The following is a 17758-nucleotide window of genomic DNA, read 5'->3' as shown; positions in this document are numbered from 1 at the left end:
AGGCTTAACTCCCCTACTTCCCTACCAAGGCCCCAACCTACTGCCAGGCATAACCCTCCCCAACTGCCCCCACCAACCCCAGCATTTACCTTTCTGCTGCTTCCCCGGCTGCAGAAAGGGTGTTCCGCTGGTGGTGGTGGGGAAATCTGCCCTCCTCCCCCACACCCACCAGCCTTATGCAAAATTCAAGTTATGGGAGGGTGTGTGGGAACACAAGCCTTGTGTAACTCAAGGGACTACTGTATTTTGTAACTTATTTATGTATCCCATTTCCTTAGGTCAGACGGTTCCAGCTTCAGTTAAATGTCCTTATGCTCCCTTCCCACAACTCACTTACAGGTTTTGGCTCTCAGCCACTCCCTCACTTGGGTGAAGAACTGCATCTCCTTCCTTCCTGACTAGTAACAGAGGTAACCGTGTTAGTCTGTGTCCGAGCAGAGCAGAGCAGAGCAGAACACCAGTCATGTAGCACTTAAGGCTGCCGCGCTCTGCCCTAGGATGGGCTGTCCCCCACCTTTAGCGCTTTGCCTTTCCGCGAAGGACTATGGGGGTCGGGGTCGGGGTCGGGCTGGCACCTGAAGTCAGGGACGGCGTTAGGACATGGTGACAGTAGTGAGGGAGCAGCGTGGGCGCACGACAAGCACTGGGCTGGTGGCGGGGGGGAACCAGTCACAGGGGAGAGAGGAGCTGCAGGGTGGGGGGCGCCTGTCTGGGCCGAGCACTGCGCAGGCATCACCCCACCCCCGGGCGTTGCTGGCTGGTGGCTCTGAGGCGCGCGGCCTCTCACGAGACAAACCTTCCCCGCCATAGAACCCAAACGCTCTACCCGGAAATAGCCGCTCTGGCCCGGAAATGAACACCGCGAGTGCCCCGCCCCCTCTGACCGGAAGCGGAAGTAAAGTCTCCGTCCGGTCTTTGCTCAGTACGCGGAAGCGGCCGGCATCTTGCGGCTGTCATGGCGGCTGGTGGGAGCCTGAGCCGTACGGAGCGGAAAGCAGCGGCACGAGCCGAGATTCTGCATCAGGAGCAGCAGCGGGACCGGTGCAGACAGGTACCACCTCTCCCTTTAGCTCTGGGCCCCTTGTCGCACTCCCCCGCCCGGGCCTGCCTGCCTAGCTGTGCCTCGGCCTCGCTCGAGGGCGCGGCGTGTGACCCGTAGCTTGGCTTCCTGGAGACAGGTTGCTCGGATCCTGAAGAAGCCGGCGGCGGAGCGGAGCCCTGAGGAGAGCCTGCTGCTGGCCGAGTGGGAGGACATCGTGCGCGAGGTGGAACGGCGGCGCAGGAAGCGTGAAGGGGTGCGCAGGAGGCAGGAGGAGGTGAGTGCTGCTTGTGCTGGGACGTTGAACTCCCCTTTCGCGGGCTCCACCCTGGTGGTTGTTATCTAGTGCACTCCTAAGCCAGGCAAGAACACCAGACCTGTGTTCTCTCTTGGCTCCCCATCCCTTTGTCTTGCTACTTCTAAAACAGGGTCCTAATTTTCAGAGCTGATAAGGATCACACCACTTAGAGCAAAGCATGGGAGAGCTGAAGAAAGTGTCAGCTGAGAAGAATTATATAAGGTTGTAATTTCAGATTATGCTATAGAGTTTCAGGTCTAACCTTTCTCATTAGTAAAGTTTTTCCACTGTTAACTAGACTATCTAGAACGTAACTTTTCCACTAAAGAACAAAATCCATGGTAGGCAGAGCTTCCTATAACCAGAAAATGGAGGAGAAATTCTGGTAAGGACTTCTGTTTGCTTGCCTAAATATTATTGAACGAACTGGAATAGCAGAACGATGAGTGGCAATAAAAACTGAAATACAGTTTTTATAATCATTATAATTTGCCTGACAAACTGTCAAAATAGCTCCAACTCAGTGGCAAATTAGCCTTTTAGGAAAGGATATCTAAAAGACTATCCCACCATCAAGATCTAATAATCCATGTTAATCCTTTCCCTTCAGAAAGGAAATTGCTCCTGACTGGCTTTGTATGCCAGCTTCCCCACCTCTCCCTAAAATGAAATGCCACAACAGCTTCCAGAGAAGCAGAATAAGAATCCAGGGAGCTGACCTGGTGTTTATTTTGGTGTGGATTCAGTGTTTGGGTTTTTTTCTGATTCAAGCCATCAAAAAATCCTTCAGCTATGGATTCAAACTAGTTCAAATCAAATTTCAATCTTCAAAGAAGTTGAAATTCAAATTTAGTTTGATTGTTTTACATGAGTTTTTTTTTGTAGGTTCTTGTGCTGTCAAACATAATTTGTGTATTAATGTCTGTGCAAACTGAAATAGCATCTTGTGAGAGATCTGTGTTTGTATTGAACCTGTGCAACAAAAAGATATTTTTGAGACCTGAAAATGTTTTTTCACTGTTCACATGTGTTGCCGGAACTGTCCGTTGATTCACATTGAGCTTGATATTTTTATGATATCCTTTTTAATGAGATGTGGGTCATCTACAAATGAATCGAGAATTGTTCCAATCACTTTTTGAGCTTTTATTTGTCCAGAAAGCTATTTTTGAATATTTAGTGATTTTTTTTATCCAGTTTTTCCAATTTCAGATGCATCTGTCATTGATTCTGTTATATCATTATTTTCTATTTTTGACTGAAACATTTCCGTTTTCATCCGTGTTTTGGTTAAACTAAATCTTACCTTCTATTTGTCCTTTTGTGACCATAGGAAATGATATCTAGGAGCAAAGTGTGCATGTGAGAAAAAGATTTTCCTCTCAAATAGATTCTATTCTAATTTGTTAATTGAAGCTGGTTACAGATTAGTGAAAAGAGAAGCCTAGAAGTGAATTAACCATCAATTTACATAGAATGACACACTGAACCTTACAGAGACTGCTCTAACTTACTTGTTTTCTTTTTAGGTTTGTGATGAACCAGAGGAATTGAAGAGAAAGGTCATTGTGCTGGCTGCAGCTGTCCGAAGTGCCAAACATCTGATCATCTATACAGGAGCTGGAATCAGCACGGTAGGATTGAATGAGATGAGTATCCAAGGCTCCTGGAGCTCTTCCAAGAGTGTTGTTATACCTTAAATGCTATGTAGATCTCCTTCCTGTCTGAGTGGATTTCAGGAGGCTGCGAATGTGTGTAAGCAAAGCATTAGGAGTCTTGGGATCCTGTATTCAGACTGACATTTGCCCAGTTAGGCTTGGACAATGGACAGGGCACATCCTGTTTGTATCTCAGGCCTGGTCTTTGTTGTCTGACTGAAGCTGTGTGAATAATATAGCTTAGGTCAATTTGCTGCAGTGTTGACTTACCTTATGTCTTTCTTTCTGGTGGTTTGACCCCTGGTGGAGTGCAGCTCCAGTGGCTGATTGACACAGTACTGGTCCTCAGTAAGTGTAGCCATACCCTGAGGAAAGCAGTTGTTGGTCAGGAAAGGCTGAGGCTCTGACTGCATACAAGGACAATTGGTAGAGCCCTTCTGGGATAACGTGAAAGCTGACTGTAACAACGAACGTCCTTTTTGATCTGATCAGTAAGGCCACTCCTTCAGATTTCTTTTCAAGACTTACTTTTTTGCTATAGCCAATACGAAGTTGGCCAGTTAGTGATTGCTAGGTTGAAGGGCATATGAGTCTGGAAGGCACTTCATAATTTTTGGGTTATAAACAGACTGTGATCCCTACTGGGAGAAATGATGATGAAGTCTGCCTCTCCACATGCATCATTTGTCACTTTTGATTATGAACTCTAAGAAAATATGGTTACTATTTCAAAGAGTTTGCTACAGTCCTTAGTGAAATGATGGCAAGATTCAGAGTGACATATCTGGGTTCTGCTGTGCTATAAATACTGGTGGTGAAGAATGGCCACCACAGGCTAGTAAAGATGCTATGAAATTTTGAGGGATTCAGGAACTGAATTCTTTGTGGGGAACAGGAAATGCTGTATATGAAGAAGTTGCAGAAATTATATCAGTTATGCAAGGGAGACGATTAGGGATGTAACATAAAAATCCAGAAGCTGAATGAATGGGGCAAATGGACAGAATTTTCATAGAATCATGGAACTGGAAGGGACCTTAGACTAGATGACCTCTCAGTCTCCTGCACTCATGGTAGGGCTGAGTATTATCTAAACCAATGATTCCAACCTGGGGTCTATGGGAGGATATTGCCAGGAGTCTATGGGCGGGGGGGAACAAGGTATATTAAAAAATGATCATAGAAAACAAAATTGTCTTTGAGGGGTCTGTGAACGGTTTTGGTGTTTGCCTAACCTCATCTTAAAAATCTCCAGTGATGGAGATTCCACAGCCTCCCTAGGCAATTTATTCCAGTGCTTGATCACCCTGACAGTTTGGACATTAGCAAAAACTTCCTACTGAACCTCCCTTGCTGCAGTTGCTTAAATTGTTGCCCTGTCAAGGATGATTCTGGATGAATTCGCAGAGTGAGGTAAGCGTGGCTCTCAAACTAGTGAGACGGAACTGTGTGTGGCTCTGTACGAGAGAAGACTGATGGATTTGTGAGGAATGTCAGACGTGTGAATCAGATAAACAAGGTTGGAGTAGTGATGTTAGGAGCATTCTCAGCAAGTCTCCTTTTCCCCTTTTTTTTCCCTCTAATGCAGGCGGCTTCAATTCCCGACTACAGGGGCCCTAATGGAGTCTGGACACTACTGCAAAAAGGGAGGAATATCAGGTATGCAGATGACATTACTGATTTTTTTCCCCTGGTGCTCTAATGTGTGGATGGCCTTTACAACCTCTCAAGAGTCTCTTTCAGGGCTGCAGAGCAGAAGGCGAAGACTGAATGTGCGATTAACCAGTCTTCCTCTTTTTTTCCGTTTGCTAGGGCTACAGATCTGAGTGAGGCAGAGCCCACGCTCACCCATATGAGCATTGCCTGCTTACACAAACACAACCTGGTAAGTTCACTAGCTGTCACTCACCCAGCACTTGAAGAGTTCCCTGTCACTTCAGCTGTACTTGCTTCCTTCCAAGGTGCAGCATGTGGTGTCGCAGAACTGTGATGGGCTCCACTTACGGAGCGGGTTACCCCGTGCAGCAATATCTGAGCTTCATGGAAACATGTACATAGAGGTGAGTAGCTAGGGCATAGGCGTGCTGTCCTGTGGGCCCTGGTGTAATATAGGCTTTTGGCCTGTTTCCCCAGTACAGGAAAGATTAAATTTTTCACCAAGTCTGTTCAGGCCCTTTCTTCATGGCACTATTTATTGGCTACACTGATGATTTTCAGAAAACCCCCAAACAAAACAGTTCAGTATAAATCTAGCAGCTCTTCTTCAGTCCTCTTATAGAGTATCTGTTTAGGAATGTCCCTGCCACAGAAACTATCCTGTTTCCTGTAGATCTCCTCTGAAAATTACCTCTTTCAGCCTTATAGGTATCAGGTGCTCATCAGACAGTCGCCTGATCCCTTACTAACTGGATCTTAATTCCCTTCCCAAGGGCCAAACACCTGTTGTTAATGGGAATCTGCTTAAAATAGGGCTAACTGACCTATTTTAAGGTGGCTGACCTTTAAAGGAGCAAACTATTCTGTCACATACCTGCATTTCCTTTTCTCACTAGGTCTGTACTTCCTGCACACCCAACAGAGAATATGTGCGAGTGTTTGATGTGACGGAGCGCACAGCCCTACACAGACATCATACAGGCAGGAAGTGCCATAAGTGTGGGGCACAGCTGAGAGACACAATCGTCCATTTCGGGGAGAAGGGGACCCTGAGGGAACCGCTGAACTGGGAAGCAGCAACAGAAGCTGCTAGCAAAGCAGATGTGATTCTGTGTCTGGGTTCCAGCTTAAAGGTAATTGTCGATGCTCAGTGACAATTGTTAGCAGCATTCTCCTTTAGTGGTACACACTGGTGCTAAGCAGTTTCCTCCCAAATGCCCAGGTGTCAGCCCTTTCCCAGCACGGCCGTGTCTACACTAGCCCCAAACTTCGAAATGGCCACGCAAATGGCCATTTTGAAGTTTACTAATGAAGCGCTGAAATGCATGTTCAGTGCTTCATTAGCATGCGGGCGGCCGCGGTGCTTAGAAATTGATGCTGCTCGCCGCCGCGCGGCTCGTCCCAATGGGGCTCCTTTTCGAAAGGACCCTGCCTACTTCGAAGTCCCCTTATTCCTATGAGCAGATGGGAATAACGGGACTTCGAAGTAGGCGGGGTCCTTTCGAAAAGGAGCCCCGTCGGGATGAGCCACGCGGCGGCTAGCGGCATCAATTTCGAAGCGCCACGGCCGCCCGCATGCTAATGAAGCACTGAACATGCATTTCAGCGCTTCATTAGTAAACTTCAAAATGGCCATTTGCATGGCCTTTTCGAAGTTTGGGGCCAGTGTAGATGTAGCCCACGTGGGATAAATCCTTGTGCCAGGTAGTCTCCCTTCCAACTGTTCCCTTATCCCCTTCTTTGTAGCAAATTCTACTGCTCTCATAGCTATATTGCAGCATTTACATCTGCCTTTGACTGTACTGATCGTGTCTCTTTTATTCCAGGTTTTGAAAAAGTATCCGCGTCTTTGGTGCATGAGCAAACCCCCCAGTCGCCGTCCAAAACTCTACATTGTGAATCTGCAGGTGAGACTTTGAAAAAATGGGAAAAGCCTCATGTGAAATGATTCTGCGCCTACATCCTGCTGTACAGGGGAAGCTGGAATTCATACTCACAAAGTCTGGGATCTAGACAGTGTGAATTTGAGCAGGGGACACACTGGGACATGGGTCCCCTGCCACAATACAAGGCCATTAGGCCAGGATAGGGTGCTGTGCAGGGATCACCTGGGGTTGCTCATTCAGCCTGTCTGGATTTTTATCTGCACTTCCTTGGCCCCCCACAGTGGACTCCAAAGGATGATCTGGCTGTCCTGAAACTACATGGGAAATGTGATGATGTTATGAGATTACTGCTGGAAGAACTTGGTCTGGAGATTCCATGCTATGACAGGTGAGGAGCCTCAGGCCTGGTGGCTGCCTCCTGTTTACTGACAATATGCATCTATTTATGGAGAGCTCACCCTCTTTCACTTCCCTCTTCCAAAGCAAAAGTTCTGTCATTCTTATTTTACAGATGGGAAGACTAAGGCACAGGGAAGTGCTTTGCTGGCACTGGGATTAGAATGGAGAAGTTCCATATCCCAGTCTGGGTTGAGACTGTGCCTACTTTAGGGTCGAGATAGTGCTTGGTCCTGCCATGAGTGCAGGGGACTGAACTTGATGACCTCTCCATGTCCCTTCCAGTTCTATTGTTCTATGACTGTTTGCTCAGAACATTGCTGTGCATGTTCATCTATATACTTTAATATTTGTAGTTTAATAGTGATTTTCATCTGGGTAGATTTGGACCCAGGAAGCACTGTCAACAGCTCCTGGCAAAGGTGGGACAGGCACGTTTCCAATAGCAGAGCATTAAAACACCTGCCTTCCAGGCGTGGACACAAGGTCATTTTAGGCACACAGCCTCTTCTCTGGACTGAGCGAATAGTAGCTGCTCACTGGCTACATCCAAGAGTGCAGTTTTCAGCAGTGGGTTCAGTTCCTGTGTGTAGTAGTGCTGAATTTTCCAGCAGGAGGATAAGGAGGCTTTCTTACACATCTGTCTTGTTTTGGTAGAAAAAAGGATCCTATCTTCTCTCTGGCTATTCCCCTTAGCCCTGATGAAGAAGGCAGCTACAGTCGGAGGCCCCTGGCACCACCATGGAGTCTGGAGGAGATGCAGATGCAAGAGCAGCAGCCCGAGCCAGCTTCTCAGCTCAGCCGCTCTCTCTCAGGTGGCTGGTTTGGCAGGGGTTGTGCCAAAGGCTCCAAGAGGAGAAAAAAGTAAATTGACTTTGTAAATTACCATTGGAACCTATTTTTATGAAAATAAATTGGCTGCTGCTGTTTCAAATGGCCTCTCCCTACTGCCCTGGACTCAGCTGGGTTTGCCACGGACTCCAGACATGCACTCTGGTCTTGAGGTGGGGGCAACTGGGAAAAAACTGCAGGAGCCATCTTTTTATGCAACTGCACTGTGTGACGTCAAAAGACAGCCAGCTATTGGGAAATGGAGCTTGCATTCTGACACCTTTTCTTTAACCTCAGCACCTATGATTTTTTTTCTCTAGCAGCAGTGGCAGATTGGTACACCTCCTGTTTTGCCTTGGGTTTTTTGTTTTTTGCAAACTAAAGGCTGGACTCTTTGGTTATGTCGTTGGTTGGTGTGGGTCACCCTAGGCAAGGCATCAGAGAAGCAGGACCCTGTGTCTGGACATAGGCTAGGTGCAGATCTCAGGTAGCCCTGCATGGTATTTGGGGGTCTCTGCCCTGGGCTGGAGGCCATGTCGGTGCTGCAGCCTCTAGTTCCTTGTCATTACGGCCTCTTCAATAGGGATGGTTCATTTCACAGCCTGCCTTTGCCCTGCCCTGCTGGGCAGTGGGTGGATGGGAGGCAAGACAGGCTGGGATAGGTGTGATGTAATCTTTGCAGGATGGTGGGGCTCTGGGCCTGTCCCTGACCCCAGTCGGAGGACTGAGGTCTCTCTGCTGGATACAGGATTCCTCTAAGATGCTAAGGAATGGAGTGGCTGAAGCATCTCCAAGACATGTTGCAAACTGTACCCGCAGGCCTATCTGCATCGGGTGTGATGGCTAATGAGAGCCTCCATTATCTGGTGGGCACAGCTCTGACTCCTCATGCCCCTTCAGAAGCTGGAGCTTAGACATTCCATTCAACTCACTGCAGGTGGGGGTTCTCTCTGGGACAGGTTAGGGCAAAGTGCAGTGCACTGTGGGAAGGTTTGAGATCTATGCCCTGGGGAGAAGGGAATCAGCCCTAAGTTGGATGACACTCATGGCAGCAAGCTAAAACTTCCTTCTGACAAGCTGGCCAGTGGCTTGTGGGGAGAAAACACCAATTGCTGGTGTGACTGGTAATCCAGGTATGCACTGTGACTTGAAAGTTCTGCACCTAAGATGCAGCTGGCTGGGGGTGGCTATTGTCTCTGCAATCCATGAATTCATGGGAAGAGTAGTGGGTGTTAGGTGTAGTCTTGCAGTCATCTGAATTCTTGGTTGGGTTGTTCTTGCTTTGACCACTTTCTTGGCGGCGGTGGTGGCTGCTGCTGCATAATATCTCATCTTTTGTTGGATGAGCCTCAGAAATGCAGGACAAAGCAAGCTAAATTGGAACATGATAGGATGGGATAGAGAATGGGTCAAGGGGGTGGGCCAGGCCAAGAATATTCATGATTGTGGCTCCAGGCTCAAATAAAAAAGTACTAGCATTGCAAGGACTCACTCAGGAGATCTAGGAGGACTGGGATTCAGCATCATCTGCCTCCCCTCACTCCACCATGCAAGGTGCTCTGGAAGGGATTCAAACTACTTCCTTACTGCAGCACCTTATATTTCAGCGTGGAATTCAGTTTCCACCTCCCAAACCCAGGACTCTCGGGTCTGACATCTGGGGTCCGACTGGACCATGGATGTTCTAGGACCAGAGAGCCCTGGGGCTGGGAGCCTAGTGGCAGGAGGTCTTGGAAGACTGGTGGCCCTGCCAAGTCATGAGCCTGATGTGGTGGGCATCTGGACTGGAGGGCAGAGGCAGGGGACCTCCCTTAGTCCAGCAAACTCCCTTGTTCAGGGCTGGTGAGATCCTGAGGTTGCCAGAGGAGGGAAGTCCAATCTGTACAGAGAGCAGGATAAAGTCATTCATTGTAAAATTGTAGTTTGTGCTGATTTCACGAGTATTATTTATGTAGCCTGTTGTAAAACAAGGAAATATCCAGATGAGCTGTTGATGTAACAGGAAAACCTGTTAATATCCCTAGGGATATATACCCCTAGTTGAGAACCACTGCTCTAAAATATCCCTTTTGTTAAGTGTTATGAGTAAAAAAAAAAAAAAAAGTAGGCAAACAATTTTTACAAACTAAGTTCATACTGTACCTTTCAGTTTATGCTTTTCTTTATTATAAAAAAAAAATCCAAACTTCACCTATAGGTCATAGCTGCCTTAACTAACTATGTTTAGCAGATACAAGTTTAGTACCTCTCAGTATAAAGAAAAAGAAACTCTTTGAAAACATCTGAGTAGTAAGAGTACTCAAAAGCCAACAGCAATAAAATACCCTGTTGTCACCTGAGGCTAATCACAATGGCCAGACTGGTTGGAAAATACCAACTCAGATAAGGAGGGGGGAAAAAGGCCATCCGTGTCATTCAAACATCTTGAACAGGCCTGCCCAGAGATGATAAAAATGTGAGCACACATCCCTTTCTATTAGAAAACTCCACAAGGAACACAGGAGTGGAAAGGGAAAAAGAAGCGAACGCCACCTGTTTCATTTACAGTCTGAGGTACTGGTAAGAGTAGATAATTACTACAAATACATCCCCTAAAAAAACCTCACAAGAACAAGAGTTCTCTCCCAGTGCTCTATGTCTGTAGAGCACCCATCTGGAGGTATGCAGCATCAACACATCTGGATATATATATATACTTATTTTTAATTACTAAAGGCTATATATAAAGTACTAGAAAACTTAATACAAACTAATACAGGTATGGTTATACTGCTTTACTACTATACTCTAACAGGTAACTGCCATATTTACATCAATTGTTCAGTAAAAGTGTTTCAAATAGAGCTGTGAAGCACATTGTTAAACAATTAAATACCACTGAAAAGATGGAAAACCTCATTTAGATATTTAAGTTAATATTTCAGAATATGAAGTGTACAGTGCTCACTTTGCAAATATTTGCACTGTAAAAATAATATTTTTATTCCCCCATTACATTCCTGTAGTGCAATTTCTTTATAATGAAAGTTGGGCTTACAAATATGAACTTATATAAAAAAAAACCAAACCTACATACAAAATTATAACAATGTACAACTTTATAGAGCCTACAAGTCTCAGTCCTACTTCTTGTCCACTCAGATAGTGTCACCTAAAAGTTAAAACAGTTGCTTGCAAGGCATTGGTGCAGCCAGTCTTGTAAAATATTTACGTTCTAGATGCATGAAGGATTTATATGTCCCTTTACACTTCAACAACTATTCCAGAGAACATGCACATATGCTGCTAACAGGTTTTGCTTGATAATGGTCCAAAGATTGTGAACCAATACATGTTCATTTACATCATCTGAATCAGCTGTCACCAGCAGAGGGTTGATTGTCTTATTTTTGATGGTTCTGGTCCTATAGTTTTGCAGTGTGTTGCTCTTTTAAGACTTCTAAAAGCATACTCCCCACTTTGTCCCTTTCAGATTTTAAGACACTTCAGCATCTTAAACCTTGGCTCAAATGCTCTAGCTATCTTTAGAACTCTCACCTAGCTACATTCTGTGTTACGAAAAATCTCCAGTAAGTGTTCTTAAAATGAACATGTTATGGGTCATCAAACTGCTATAACATGAAATATGATGGAATATGGGTATAGAAGTGAGCAGGAGACACACAATCCTCCTGCCCCCAAGGAGTTCAGCTGCAAATTAACACTTTTTATTAAATTTGCATCAGCCGAGAAGCATGTACTCTAGGATCGTGGCAGAAGCACAAAAAGCCTAAGAATCTTTAGCATATTGCCAGGTACATACTTTGCAATGTCTACTACAGAAGTGCCAGGGGAACAGCTGTCCTTACTTTTGGTAACATTATAAATAGGCAGCATTATGTTCTGCAAATGTAAACAAACTTATTTTCCTTAGCAATTAGTTAAACAAGAAGAGGGGCTGACTGTTTTGAGTGTACAGTTGTAAGTTACATTTTCACAATAGAGATTGCACAACGCTACTTGTATGAGGTAAATGAGAGATAGTATTGTGATTTGTACAGATCAACTAAGTTCTGTACGTTGTTTGTAATTAAATTTAGAAAGTTATCCAAAAATATTTGGATTAAATAAATTTCATTTTGGTATTTGTTTAGCAGTGTGGTTAAAATGGATTTGTTTTTAAACCCAATTAACTTGGAATAATTGACAGTTCTAGTTTTAAGTAAGAAGAAATAGGAAGTATGCAAGAAAATCAGACTCCTGAAAGGGCTACAGTAGCCTGTAAAAATGTAGGGCAACTGTTGTATTCAGTACATGGGAGGGAATTACATCTGCTTTGTACACACAACACAAACAGCAGCCCTTTGGGAGACAAAAGAGAATGCCCATAATACTGTTGCTCACCTGGGGGAAGAGATGTGTACTGTTTCCCACACCTTGATGCATTGCTATCCATGGAGATGCCCAGCAGGGCCCCAACTGAAAGCAGCAGCAGTTCACGCACAATAGTGCTGTCCACCCCACAAAGCCCCTCAATGTCATCCTATTCCTCCAATCTGAGCATGAAGTGAGCAACTGTGCCTTGCTCTCCAACCCAGCAGAAGGTCCATGCTGTGGCTAGCCTGAAGCCCCTTCTGCACGCTCACAGCTGCGCCCCCATCTTTCTTCCCAGCAGGACCCTGAGACAGTTATCTGTGCTTGCTTCTCCCATCATCTGCAACAATCACACAACTGTCTGCCTTACCCTAAATGGTGCTGCAGCCTTCACCAGCTCCAACACAGCACAGGCCCTCCTGATGTAGAGTGTGTGGCCCCCAGCCCCAATAGACACCACCCCACCAGCCTGCTGGTGTGGGTGCTCCACCACCATCAGAGACCACACACAGCTTTAATTTTTTTAAAAGACACCATGATGACTGAGACTTAAACATGTGACTAAATCCCCAGGGGTTTGGAACGGGTCCCATATGGGGAGAGGCTAGAGAGACTGGGACTTTTCAGTCTGGAAAAGAGGCGATTGAGGGGCGATATGATAGAGGTATATAAAATCATGAATGGTGTGGAGAAAGTGAATATAGAAAAATTATTTACCTTTTCCCATAATACAAGAACTAGGGGACACCAAAGCTACGTCTACACGTGAAGCCTACATCGAAGTAGCTTATTTCGATGTAGCGACATTGAAATAGGCTATTTCGATGAATAACGTCTACACGTCCTCCAGGGCTGGCAACGTCGACGTTCAACATCGATGTTGCGCAGCACCACATCGAAATAGGTGCTGCGAGGGAACGTCTACACACCAAAGTAGCACACATCGAAATAAGGGTGCCAGGCACAGCTGCAAACAGAGTCACAGGGCGGACTCAACAGCAAGCCGCTCCCTTAAAGGGCCCCTCCCAGACACAGTTGCACTAAACAACACAAGATCCACAGAGTCGACAACTGGTTGCAGACCCTGTGCATGCAGCATGGATCCCCAGCTGCAGCAGCAGCAGCCAGAAGCCCTGGGCTAAGGGGTGCTGCACACGGTGACCATAGAGCCCCGCAGGGGCTGGAGAGAGCATCTCTCAACCCCTCAGCTGATGGCTGCCATGGCGGACCCCGCTATTTTGATGTTGCGGGACACGGATCGTCTACACGTGCCCTACTTCGACGTTCAACTTCGAAGTAGGGCGCTATTCCCATCCCCTCATGGGGTTAGCGGCTTCGACGTCTCGCCGCCTAACGTCAATGTTAACATCGAAATAGCGCCCAACACGTGTAGCCGTGACGGGTGCTATTTCGAAGTTAGTGCCGCTACTTTGAAGTAGCATGCACGTGTAGACACGGCTCAAATGAAATTGATGGGTAGTAGGTTCAAAACTAATAAAAGGAAATTTTTCCTCACACAGCGCACAGTCAACCTGTGGAACTCCTTGCCGGAGGAGGCTGTGAAGGCCAGGACTCTATTAGGGTTTAAAAAAGAGCTCGATAAATTTTTGCAGGTTAGGACCATAAATGGCTATTAGCCAGGGGTAAAGTATGGTGCCCCAGCCTTCAGTACAAGGGCAGGAGATGGATGGCAGGAGATAAATCACTTGATCGTTGTCTTCTGTTCTCCTTCTCTGGGGCACCTGGCATTGGCCACTGTCGGCAGACGGGATACTGGGCTGGATGGACCTTTGGTCTGAGCCAGTATGGCTGTTCTTATGTTAGAAGATGCCACCCACTGCATCAGAGATGCCTAGAGTGCAGTGCCACTACACTCCCCAGACACATCCAGACCCTGTCCATGTGCCTCCCCAACTACACCCTCCTCTCCCATCCCCTAGCCCAACTTTGCTATTGCCCTACTGCAGCTGCTCTACTATCAGAAATGCACCAGAAAGGCTACACCTGAGCTTTTCATTTAAAACAAGAACAACTCAAACAACTCCTTTCCAAGCCATGGGTACTTACTCTGGAGGTGCTCGGCTAGAGCTCTCCAAGTGCAGTCTGGTCCAAGACCAACTGGCAGGCAAGTGTTTTACATACCAGTCAATGGTGGGGATGATGTCAGTGCCCCCCTCATGCCTCCACCCCAATCTGTCCTAGCCAAGGCCCCCTCATGTCTCCCCCAACAGCTCCTGTCAGGGTCTCTTGCACTCTCCAAATAGTCCATGCCAGCCCCCGCACACGCTTCACCCCATTCTGCCCTAGTCAGGGCCCACATGCTCCCCTTCAATGACCCATGACAGGACTCTCTCCTCATTTTGCAGTTATGTCCCTCTCCCACACACATTCTGGGGTCTCCCTCAATCAACTCTTCTCCATGCCCCCTCCCCCAACAGCTTACAGCCCATTATGCCCCACCCCACTTACTGCACTCCACCACACCAACCAATACCAAAAAAAAGGTGGGTCACCAATACAGAGCTGAGATAATAATAAAGAAAAAGAGAACCTGAACCAAGGGGTGCCAGGCCAGCCTAAGGTACCACCTTGTCACAACCAGACCTCCCCCATGGCGCACCACGGATGCTCAGAGTTGATGGGCTGACCACCAGATAGCACCATAGGAAGCAGTACTCTTGCACCCCACTCCCTCCTCAGCCCATCTGTTCCATTCCTCAGTCCTCCCCTGCCCCAACACTGTGATGCAGTCCCTCAGCTTTACTACACCAGCTTGCCCTCCCCTCCCCTCCCCCAACCCCTGCTGCCCCCCAGGTGAAGACTTCCTTGACAGAAGGCAGCACTTAGTACTGCAAGGATGGCAGGCAGAGCAGCCAGCGAAGGCAGTGCTAAACAAGGCAGAAAACTAGAAACATGTAACCTTGAGGAGAAGAAAGCCAATTCAGGTATCTCCTGTTCCAGTGGAGGTAAGCAACTGCTTTCAGGCTCTCTACCTGGGTGAGTCATTGGAGAATGCTGTGGCAGAGACCTCACTGACTAGAAGACATGGGATGCATAGTCCTAGGGATGGGAGTTCTACAACCACCACCCCTAAGAGAAGAAGATGGATGGTGGTGGTCTGGGAATCCCTCCTAAGAGGGACGGAGTCATCCATTTGCCATCCAGACCTGGAATCCCAGGAAGTTTGCTGCTTACTAGGAGCTAGAATCCAGGATGTGACGGAGTCTCTTTCAAAAATCATTATTACCCTTTCCTACTCCTTGGTGTAGGAATTAATTACACAGCCAAGAACAACCTTGAGCAAATCACTGTGGATTGTGCAGCTCTGGGAAGAAAGATCAAGGAACATGGAGCACAAGTGGTGTTATCCATCTTCCGTGTGGAAGGAAGGGGTCCAGGTAGAGACTGTCAAATTGTGGAGGTAAATGCATGGTTTGCATAGGTGGTGTCAGAGAGAAGGCTTTTGTTTCTTTGACCATGGGACTCTGTTTTAGGAACAAGGATTGCTAGGGAGAGATGGGATCCACTTAACGAAGAAAGGAAAGAGCATCTTCATGGGCGGGCTTGCAAACCTAGTGAGGAGAGCTTTAAACTAGATTTGTCTGGAGATGGTGACAATAGCCCTGAGATAAGTGGGGAAGGAGGAAGGAACAACAAAGAAGGACCCCTGGTTCAAAAGGAGAAGGTCGGCCAATCAGCTTATTATCTAAGGTGTTTGTGCACAAATGCAAGAAGCCAGGGTAACAAACAGGAAGAATTAGAGCCCCTGGCACAGTCAAAGGAGTATGAGGTGATTGGAGCAATGGAGATTTGGTGGGGTGACTCGCATAACTGGAGCACGGTCATGGAAGGGTATAAACTGTTCAGGAAGGACAGGCAGGAAGAAAAGGAGGAGGAGTTGCACTGTATATGAAAGCAGTACGATTGCTCAGAGCTCTAGTATATGGAGAGAGAAAAGCCAGTTGAGAGTCTTTGTGTTAAGCTTAGAAGCAGAATCAAGAGAGGTGATGTTGTGGTTGGTGTCTGCTATAGACGGCCAGATCAGGTAGATGAGGATTTCTTCAGAAAACTAAGAGAAGCTTCCAAATCACAGGTCCTGGTTCTCATGGGAGAACTTAATCACCTGACATTTGTTGGGAGACCAATACAGCAGTGCATAGACAGTTCAGAAAGTTTTTGGAGAATGGTGGGTATAACTTCCTGGTACAAGTGCTGAAGGAACTGACTAGGGGCTGTGCACAGTTTGACCTGCTGCTCACAAACTGTGAAGAACTAGTAGGAGAAATAGGAAGTGAGTGGCAACTTGGGTCACAGTGAACAGGAGGTGGTAGATTTCAGGATCCTGAAAAAAGAAAGGTGAGTAGTAAAATACAGACCCTTGATTTCAGAAGAGCAGACTTCAACTCCCTGGGAGAATTGATGGGAAGGATCCCTTGGGAAACTAATATGAAGGGGAAAGGAGTTCAGGAGAACTGGCAGTATTTTAAAGAAGTCTTTATTGAAGGCACAGGAACAAACCATCCCAATGCGTAGTAAGAAAAGTAAACATGGTAGGCAGCCAGCTTGGCTTAACAGGGAAATCCTTGGCAAGCTCAAACTCAGAAAGAATGCATACAAGAAGCGAAAACTTGGACAGATGACTAAGGAGGAGTATAAATATATAGCTGGAGAATACCAGGGAGTAATCAGGAAAGCAAAAGCACAATTGGAAATGCAGCTAGTAAGGAATATGAAGGGTAACAAGAAAGGTTTCTACAGGCATATTAACAATAGGAGGGTTGTCAGAGAGGGTGTGAGGCTATGGTACTAGGCAATGCAGTATGGGAAGGAGGAGGGCAGCCCTCCATGGGGAAGCAACGTGTTAAGAGCTACTTAGAAAAGCTAGTCGTACACAGATCCATGGGTCGGGATTTAATGCATCCAAGGGTACTGAGGGAATTGACAGATGTATTTGCAGAGACTTTGGCCATTATCTTTGACAACTTGCAGAGATCAGCAGAGATCTCAGATGATTCGGGAAAAGGCAAATGTAGTGCACATATTAAAAAAAGGAAAGGGGGACAATCCAGGGAACGATAGACCAGTCACCCTTACCTCAGTCCCCAGAAAAATCATGGAGGAGATCCTCAAGGAATCCATTTTGGAGCACTTGGAAGTGGGGAAAGTGATCAAGAGTACTCAACACGGATTCACCATGGGCAAGTTGTGCCTGACCAATCTGATTAGCTTCCATGATGAGGTAACTGGTTCTGTACACACGGGGAAATCAATGGATGTGATATACCTTGACTTCAGCAAAGCTCCAACACTCTTGCCCATAAGTTAAGGAAGTATGGATTGGATGCATGGATTGTAAGACTGACAGAAAACTGGTTTGGCTGAGGGGCCAATGGGTAGTGGTCAATGTCTCAGTGGAGGTTGATTCAAGTGGAGTGCAGCAAGGATCAGTTCTAGGGTCAGTATTGTTCAACATCTTTATCCATGACCTGGATGAGGGGATGGATTGCATCCTCAGTAAATGTGCAGATGACACTAAGCTAGGGGATCAGGTAGCTACACTGGGGGATAGGGATAGGGTCCAGAGTGACCTAGACAAATTGGAAGATTGGGCCAAAAGAAATATGATGAGGTTCAACAAGGA

The 17758-nt window shown here is 46.6% G+C and overlaps 1 protein-coding gene across 2 annotated transcripts; it reads left to right on the top strand.

Annotated features, from left to right (window-relative positions):
• The first annotated feature begins 907 nt into the window (after window positions 1–907).
• Window positions 908–11880, top strand: SIRT7 (sirtuin 7). Of its 2 annotated transcripts, none has more exons than XM_075014228.1 (10): window positions 908–1051; window positions 1179–1316; window positions 2867–2971; window positions 4584–4654; window positions 4808–4880; window positions 4957–5055; window positions 5548–5784; window positions 6478–6558; window positions 6819–6925; window positions 7630–11880. In XM_075014228.1, exons 1-10 carry the CDS (start codon window positions 956–958, stop codon window positions 7799–7801), a joined length of 1179 nt encoding a protein of 392 aa, XP_074870329.1. In that variant the 5' UTR covers window positions 908–955; the 3' UTR covers window positions 7802–11880. The 2 variants fall into 2 exon arrangements, with proteins under 2 accessions (XP_074870329.1, XP_074870328.1); XM_075014227.1 differs by having other exon boundaries at window positions 7591–11880.
• The last annotated feature ends 5878 nt before the right edge of the window (window positions 11881–17758 follow it).

Source organism: Carettochelys insculpta, chromosome 20 (genome assembly GCF_033958435.1).
Source record: "Carettochelys insculpta isolate YL-2023 chromosome 20, ASM3395843v1, whole genome shotgun sequence".
Taxonomy (NCBI): Eukaryota; Metazoa; Chordata; order Testudines; family Carettochelyidae; genus Carettochelys; species Carettochelys insculpta.
This window is presented reverse-complemented; position numbering and strand designations above follow the sequence as displayed.

What these genes read in the sequence shown, in the direction of transcription:
- SIRT7 (XM_075014227.1), top strand. Translation starts at nt 956, where the DNA reads ATGGCGGCTGGTGGGAGCCTGAGCCGTACGGAGCGGAAAGCAGCGGCA. An exon ending in ATGGAAACATGTACATAGAG is followed by an intron (nt 5,056 to 5,547) that starts GTGAGTAGCTAG and finishes TTTTCTCACTAG; the next exon opens with GTCTGTACTTCCTGCACACC. An exon ending in TCTACATTGTGAATCTGCAG is followed by an intron (nt 6,559 to 6,818) that starts GTGAGACTTTGA and finishes GGCCCCCCACAG; the next exon opens with TGGACTCCAAAGGATGATCT.